Raw genomic sequence first — 8896 nt, 5'->3', positions numbered from 1 at the left:
GGACCTTCCATCTCTCTAGATAGAGTAGGCACGCTCGACCATCCTTATCCCTACTCGTAGATAGAAGTAGAGGTGGAGAGGGTCTCCAAGTTCTCATTCGGGATGTCATAATTTAATGCTTTCTTGAGTGTCAGTACTCTTTCTTTCATTTGATAAGGTTTCCTTATCATTTTGATTATTAATCTACAAGAAAAGAATTCTCAACAATCTTTATTCAATTTAAACTCTGAAATGGAAAGATGTAGATTAATTCTTTAGTTGAAACATGGTTCTTAAAAAAAGTAGCATTTTGGTAATTATTTAATTGTTGATATTTTTTAATAATGAATTTAGTGATTTATTTATATTTATGAAGGTTAAATATTTTGAAAATAGATATCTCTAAATGTAGATTACATAAATTTTGAAAAATATAAGTATGTTGTATTAAAATAATATTGAAATTGATAAATCCTATTTTTAATTAATAAAATGCTCATATTCAACTTTATTTATTTTACATAATTTTTATATAACAATTAAATACAAATGAATTGAAATTAACAATAATTGTGGTACATGTATTCTAGTATGCATACAAAGTATGTGGAACGTCGGGAATAAATTATAATGGTAATGCCATAGTCCATGTTGACAAATGAACGAAGTTCAAAATATTTAAAAACTAAACAACATATCACTGCATAATTCTATATATAATATATGAGAAATAAGAATGATTAAGTAAAAAAGTTATTTCTTAAATTATCATAAAATTTTCTGAATGTAATAGTCATCAATTTCAACGAACTCGGGTCACGGACTCCTCCTTTAAAATAGCTTTAAAGTGAGCCGCTAAATGGCCGACATGGCACTAATTATAGAGCTGTGGGCCAAGCACACATATTACTAATACATATTTCTGTTCTATTGGCCTAGCCCTCTCAAAATTCCGGCTTCTCTCTGGTACAAGAAAATGTTGGAACACACATCAGTTTAAAATGATGGTCTACTTCCAGTGCAATCTAATGGAGAGGACAGGCTAGTGTGATCTCCATAATCAATATCAATTTCTTCAGAAAGGTCCACACTAACTGCATTATATTCCACAGCCTCTTTCAATTCTATCACAACTCTGCTTACACTGGGCCTAGACGATGGCTTAGATTCAACACATCTAATGGCTAGCTTACCCACATGCACAACAGATTTTATGCTGTAATCATCACCCAGTCCTTTGTCCACTATTTCTGCAATGTTTAAATGATCTTCTATCTCAAATAACGGTTTGACCTGTCAAGTCAAAACAAGTGATTATTATTCATTATATTGATTCAATGGTTGGAAATACGTAGGATTTCCTACCCATCTAATGAGACTCATTTCCTGGTCAGAAAGACTTGTATCTATAGCTGGCCTGCCGCATATCATCTCTAACAAAAGCACCCCAAAACTATACACATCACTCTTCTCTGTCAACATTTGCGTATGAAAATACCTGTTACAGATAAAAAGAGAACATAAAAAATAATAGAAATGACTGTTACTTATATGTAACATCATTGAATATAAAAAGAGAGTGGAAGTAGAGAATTACTCGGGATCTAGGTATCCAACTGTTCCTTTCACTGTAGTGGCCACATGGGAAGCCTCTCCATCGATTGTTAGTCTTGAAAGACCGAAATCTGCCAGTTTTCCATTTAAATTGTCGTCTAGAAGAATGTTGGCAGTCTTTATATCTCTGTGAATTATTTTTGGTGTGCAATCAACGTGCAGGTACTCCAGTCCTTTGAAAAAGACATGAAAGATTAGAACAATGATACTGATTATTGTGTTAGCTTTGGAACAGAGAAAATATTTACCTTGGGCTGCATCTAAAGCTATTTGAAGCCTGGATTTCCAATCTAGATTGGAATACTTCCCTAAATGGGGACCTGCAAGTAGAAAGTGATAGTTAAATAGTTTGTTGGAAATTTAAAAGTGAGCACTTTGAACTTTTCTCAAACATCGAGCAAAGGGAAGGAACATTTCAGGCCCGAATTTAGTTACCATAAAGGTGGTCCATTAGAGATCCTCCAACCATGTATTCATATACAAGCATCAACTCTTTGCATTTATTGCAGTAACCGAGTAAATGCAACAAGTTCCTATGATTTACTCTCGACAGAAGATCAATCTGTTCAGAAAATTTAAACTCAGTAATCTAAAAAAAGATTTGGACTTTAACTGCATACACCATGAATGAGATATGGCTATTGCAGAGAATAAAGGGAACCATAACTTTCTCCTAGAATCACGGTATTACCTCGTTTAGAAACTCTACAGCTCCTTGCTTGGAATAAAGAGAGAGAACTTTTACTGCTATTTGTTTTCCATCCGGCAATTTACCCCAAAACACAGATCCAAAACCACCACGGCCGATCTTGTAGCTGAAATTTTCGGTTGCTGTCATCATCTCCTCTCGAGTAAAAGCCCGAGTTTTTGATGGGTTTGGCACCGTAATAATTGAGTAGTCTGCAATTCATTTTGATCTGTTGTAAATAAATAAACTTTTCCAAGACATGAGCAATTACATTAATGGGTACTTACGGAAATCACGAATAAAAACCCAACCTTCGCTATTAGGATATAACGATTTCCTTTCTGAAGCTCTGCTTTTAACATTTGCATTGGTAATCGCTTTTTTCCTAAATATCTTTCGATACACAATCAGATTTACCAACAAGAGTAAAGCGATTACTACTATTCCACTAGCTATAAGTACCATAACAATCCCCACTTTTATCCGTTTAGGCTTTGAGTTGGAGCGGGTTGAAATCATGGAGGGTACACAATCTTGTTTATTCATACAAAGGAACGCGTTGCCATTATATCTGCATGGTATAAAATAAATTAAAGATATTGTCATGTCCACTGTGAATACTGTGATTGGAAAATAAAACGGCATTCAAATTAGTAGTATCATGTAAACATATTGTTGAAACCTGGACACACTTTAGAGAGAAATAATCTTTTAAGAGCTTACTTAAGTTTTAATGAGCTCTTATCCAGAAGATGCTGAGGAAGTACACCACTAAAATTATTGTTCTCTATGAATCTGTCAATCAGAAAATAAAAAAGATGTTCTCAAATTTGTCGGCAGAAAGTTCATTGTAAAAGTTAAATGCGACCGAAAGAAACATACAGCTCTTTAAGATTTGGGAGTTGTGATAGCCAATCTGGAATTTCTCCATTCAAGTTGTTATTTTGTAGATGCCTGCAAAGGAAGTCACATAATTCATTAAATGGTAATTAAAACATCTATAATACTGACTTGTTGGTATTAGTTAGCCACTAAGAGAAATTGAAAAATCAGGGATTTTTTTGTATCACGATACTTACAGTCTCTCCAACCTCGATAAATTCGAAAAATTTGGGAAGGCTCCACTCAAATTGTTATTGGCGAATGATCTAATCAAACATGAAAGTCAGTTTAAATAAACAAATGTTTTCTACCCCATCTCATACATCTAAATTTAGCTGGCACAATAAATATAGTTATCTTAAAACAAATTATAGAGATTAGCTGTCGTGCTTCTAAATGTGGGTTTAGATCTAAGATAGAAAATTAAAAAATTAATTTTCGACTTATTGGAAAAACTAAAGATATCGCCAGTTTCTCTCAAATCCTTCGTAAGAAGTACTCTCAATTGGGATTTCATATATTATTAATATTTTTATTTTCAAGTCTCAAAGTTTAACAATATGTATCTGTGATATCTTATTTAGAAATTTATACTTTGACAATATGTATCTGTGATATTTACTTGCTAATGAATTTAAACAGAAACAACTCGAAGCACGAAATGCATCTAAAATTCCAGTAGCTTACATGTTAATGAGTTCAGTCATCTGCGCAATACTTGTGGGTATCGATCCTGTCAGATTTTTTCCGGACAAATCTCTGAGCATAAACAAGTGACACCAATATCTTAAGCCCAGTCAATCTAGAATGTTTTCATAATTGTACAAATAAATCTAAAAAACAAATAAGGAATACTAAGAATAAAATTACATAGCCAAAACTCTGACAGCTGTAGTACTGTTACTGCAGTTTATTCCTTCCCACGGAAGACCAAAACAAGGATCTGCAACCCACTCTTTTATTTCAAAATGCTCTTTCACAGCGGCCAGAGCAGCAACTACAGATTAACCAATTAGACGATTTTTGTAAGAACAAAATTAATTATATAATCAACAGTATACCATTATCATTAAATTATTTAAATGGAAGTAGTTCTTACCGTCCCATGTAGAAGTTTGAGGTTCGCTGAAAAGTAGCCCGTAGTACTCAAAAGCGTTGATCAGAGGACCTGTGCTGAAGTTGCTTGGACTGTACAGAGCTACCGTAAACAATGGCCTTTCTACAAAAGTGAACCCAACTTCTATGGCAGAATAATTTCTTTCCAGACTAATGTTTGCCAATGTGAAAGCATTATTTTCCAGAACCAGGAAATTTCTTGACTCAGAGACGTTAAGTATTTCGATCTCTGCAAAATAGAGAAGCAGTAAAGGGTTTTTTAATATGCTGAAATTGAGAGTTATGGTGTTCTGGTTGGCAGGTGCAGCAAGTGCAGTATGCATAACAGCAGATGGAGGAAGGTTTTGGGTGTTGTTAGTTGAGATTGTCTCCTGCAACGTAATATCCTGGAGTCCTTGTACAGGAAAGGGAAACCAAAGGCGATCGAATTGGTCTTGAGGATACCTAATTAATTAATCAGATAAGTATCAATAAGAAGAGAAAAGCGAAAGAACGATAAAACCTGAGACAAATATAAAAAACGTCATATGAAAAAGAAATCAAAAGTGGGAATTATTACCTGATTATAGATTTCCCCCCTGCATCATATCTTGCTTCCATACGTAGCATTGTGCCCGGCTTTACTTGATGATACATTCCTTGTCGAAGGGTTCTCAATTCCATGGCAGAGATAAAAGGATTATGAAGCTCTGACGTACGGATCAGGCAAATATAAAGCATCTTGGCAGAAGTAATAAAGATCCTCTCGCCCGTTTTGTTTTCCTGTGGAGTTTGAAATATTATGTTTGCCACAGACAACATATCCGTCGTCTCAATCGAGTACTTAAAGATTGGTAATTCTGGGACTCCGCTGTAATTGCCTTTATAAAACCTTATTCTGAAAAGGTAGGGGACGTTCGGGGTGATGGGCAATTGATAACAAGACTTGTTGAGAGGGTGCGGGAAGACTCGCAAGCTTTGCTGGTAAGCTGGCAAACTAGAGTCTTCTATGACCACCTTCTGACCCAAGTCTATGTAATTATCATCTGTCACCCATTTTATATTTCTTTCATCTATGTGATTAGTTTTTGCACCACAATCAATGCTGAGAAATCCTGCTATAACATAGGCCATAAAAATCAGTATTTGTAAATTGAACTCAAGGAGCTAACTATTTCATGGAGTCCCTGTAGTTAAAGAAAAGAAGATCCAATGCCTGAATAGAAAGTATTATATATAATAAATACGAACCTGATTGAGCACTAGAAAAAATAATACGCCACACAATGATGAGAGTCATCCGCTGTACCCAAGCTATGTAACTCATAGTTACAGTTGTTTCGGCTATTATCAACTCAGTTTGACGTGGGCTATAAGGATGTGCACTCTACAGATATGCTATCTATTTTCTTGACTTATATGCTTTGCAGTGGATGGTAGCTAGGCTAACACGATTGCTTATGGAGAAGACATTCTGCAGGCCTTACGAATTCTAGAAGCGTCTTGAATATGACGATAACTCCCTTACTTTGGATAAGAAACAAACATTCGGTATCCATGTCGTTTAAAAAATTTCAAAGCATAAGAACTTGCTCAAATCCAAAGACCGTGAAGCACAGAAATCAATAATGAATAATACTGCTCGCATTTCTTCCAACCAGATATGACAATATGTGCACTTGTCTGTGTTTTAGATAAACGTCAGAAGGACCCCACAACGTTAAAGAAATCTCAGTTATCCAACTGGAACAATTTGTGAAATGCATGGGACAATTTCATATTCAAAGCTTGCTCTATGAAAACCAAAGCAAATCCGCCGTTGTCGTAAGCAGAGTTATCTACCTACCTAATTCAACTACTGCCGAAAAGAAAACGACATTAATATCCAGTTTTAAAAATAAACGTAACGTAAGCATGGAATAAATGAAATTGTTAACTTGATCTGCTCCTTGAAGGAATTCAAATTTGGAGTCTTATTGTTGTACTATAATTAGTTCTTCAGGATTCCTCTGTACTCAGAATTATATGTCGTTCAAAGTTACGTATAAGAATACCTGTTTTTCAGTGCTGTGTGGTAATTCGGTGGTCGTTATGATAAATTTACAACAATGGTCTTATTTAAGTCAAATAGTATGTTTATACTAAGTAATTAGTGGTCGAGAAGGTACCACTAGAAACTAGAGCTATTAAATACACGTCAGCCGACGTTGCTCGGACCCATAACATTCAAACGAGTAAAAACTTTAAAATGTGGGCTATATAGAACAAAAGTATTCCTTGTCCATGTGAACACAAGCAGTTTGTGTGATTTATGAAGCTTCTACGAGGTACAAATAATCTTTTATCATTTAATTAGCGAACTAAAACAAGTTTTATTATTTGTTAATACATATTTAATTAACAGTTATTTATTTATTTTTACAATTTTAGTGTCTTTTTAGTATAATATATCAAATCAATATTTCTTCATTAAATTTTATTTCTTATAAATTAATTGTGAGTTTCAATGTGTTTTAATCTAACATGATAAATTTGTTTGTTTGTCATTTTCATTAGATTTTAATTGTCACTTTTGATAGGTGTTGTACCATCTTTTGTTTCTATCATGTCTTGAAGACTATACAATTTTAAACTACTTCATAATTAATACTATATAATACTTTATACTCAACTTTATTGTACAAAATTAAATTTAGTTAGACCATTTTTATTATTTGAAGACATGTTTTTTATTAAAATAAGCACGGAATGGCCCAAGCCCATTACAAATCAAAATAAAAAACCAAAACAACTAGACTAAAAAAAAAGTAGTCACGAAAATAACAAATCAAGGCACCCTACAAAGAAACAACAAAGATGGAGCCACATGAAACCATAAAAATGAGAAAGAACAATAGGGTTGTAAAACAAACATTTGAACCAGACCAATTGAACAAACACTGAGAGAATAACAAGGTTACTCAAAAAGTAACCAAATGCAAAACAACAAAGCAAGATTAAACCAACCCAAACCAAAACAAGCTATTCAAGACCAGAGTTGTTTCAAGACATGTTGTTATTCCTATGCTAGATGTATATCTACTAGTGATATTCTATCATCTTTGTCATTTTCTCAATTAGAATTTGAATACTATTTTAACTCAATATTGAAATATTTATAATCGTATTCAATACAAAGAAATAATAGCTCCTTGTAGTTATTATTAGTTCTCTTGGTGATCTTTCAATGGGTCTCCTACACCCTATGAATTGGCTATTTATGCATATTTTTTATGTAGCTATATTCTATTATGGTTAAGTGATTTAAACTTTCTACCACTATCGAGACAAGTTAGTAGTTTCTTCTTTTCCATCATCATAAATGTAAATTTTCAACATTTTATTTCAATATATTAGAGATTAGATTCGACTCATGCATTTTCCTTACATAGTTTAAATAATTAAAGTATTAATATCCTCTTTACAAACCTTAATAAGTAACAATTCCTCTTCCTAATATGCCTTATTTCCAATCATATCTTTGATTTTAGTAAGTATTTTTTTATTTCATGTTATGATTGAATCATCAACATAATTAAATTAAGAAAATTATCACTTGTTCCTCTTTCTTTACTTATAGGAACAACTCTTTTGATGATCCTTGTTCTAATTAGATAAATATGGGAGAGGCCCAAACCATTACAAAACCACCACACAAGTGCACAAAGGGAGGAACTCACAAGCAGTGAGACCACCAAGACCACAAAAACCTAAAAAAAGACTACCCTTTTTTGAAAGGAGGCTAATGATCAGAGCCAAAAACTAACAAGAATAGGGTCTTGACCTATAACATAATCAAAATAAAGAGGTTTAGGAAGGAACCTCAAACCATCTTCTTAAAAACCCACCTTGCATAGGAACCAATCCCATCCAAAGAAACATTAAATAGAATATACCAATGATTGGACTACAATAAAAATACTCAAAGGGATTTGGAAGGCATCTCTAAACCTTTTACAAAAAGAAAACCTTGCAAACATAAGGACTACCTCTGTGAGTCCTTTGGTAGTAGTACCATTAACTACAACAACCCCTATAAACAAAATATTTCAGACCACTCGAGTAGGCCCGATGTTAGAAAGGTAGCAATCAAGGTCTATCATAGGGGGGTCATCAAACAAAGTCAATTAGTATCTCTTGATGTTACCCCCCACCTTAATAGGGAAAGAAGTAGTAGCCCTTGATGTTACCCCCCACCTTGATGTTAGAACCAACAAATCTTCAATTGAGACACATAGATTTGTACCATGAAACCTATGGAAAGCCAAATCACAAGTCAAGCACAGAGAAAAGAGATGAAACTAGATGAAACTAGAAGAGACACCAAACCCACTACATAGAGGGACACCAGATGAGACTAGAAGAGACACAAAACAAGAAGACAATAGAAAGAGAGGGAGGCAACAAAGAGGTAGCCGAAATATGAGCACAACCAACCTCAGCTAGACCACATGAAATTATATCAACCTGAGAAAAAACCTTAAGACTATCCAATGATAGTTATCCCTAATGAACGACCTCCAAACTCCACTGAAAGGTGAACACATACCCCAATGCAATTATAGGACCCATAACCATCCTTACACCAAGGAGAACCAC

General features: G+C 34.0%; 2 protein-coding genes across 2 annotated transcripts; both read right to left on the bottom strand.

The window, feature by feature from the left end:
• Positions 1–975: 975 nt before the first annotated feature.
• On the bottom strand, positions 976–2431 carry LOC131868364 (probable LRR receptor-like serine/threonine-protein kinase At5g48740). Its single transcript, XM_059215635.1, has 6 exons — positions 2285–2431; positions 2029–2155; positions 1842–1901; positions 1577–1766; positions 1345–1477; positions 976–1272 (listed from the first exon to the last, which is right to left on the bottom strand). The coding sequence occupies exons 1-6, from the start codon at positions 2429–2431 to the stop codon at positions 976–978; spliced, it is 954 nt and encodes a 317-aa protein (XP_059071618.1).
• Positions 2432–2548: 117 nt separating this feature from the next.
• LOC131868363 (probable LRR receptor-like serine/threonine-protein kinase At1g67720) lies at positions 2549–5585 on the bottom strand. The gene is made up of 9 exons (XM_059215634.1): positions 5510–5585; positions 4839–5373; positions 4263–4723; positions 4034–4160; positions 3851–3922; positions 3361–3429; positions 3164–3235; positions 3005–3076; positions 2549–2852 (listed from the first exon to the last, which is right to left on the bottom strand). Exons 1-9 carry the CDS (start codon positions 5583–5585, stop codon positions 2549–2551), a joined length of 1788 nt encoding a protein of 595 aa, XP_059071617.1.
• Between the last annotated feature and the right edge of the window lie 3311 nt (positions 5586–8896).

This window comes from Cryptomeria japonica, unplaced genomic scaffold (genome assembly GCF_030272615.1).
Source record: "Cryptomeria japonica unplaced genomic scaffold, Sugi_1.0 HiC_scaffold_204, whole genome shotgun sequence".
Lineage (NCBI taxonomy): Eukaryota > Viridiplantae > Streptophyta > Pinopsida > Cupressales > Cupressaceae > Cryptomeria > Cryptomeria japonica.
This window is presented reverse-complemented; position numbering and strand designations above follow the sequence as displayed.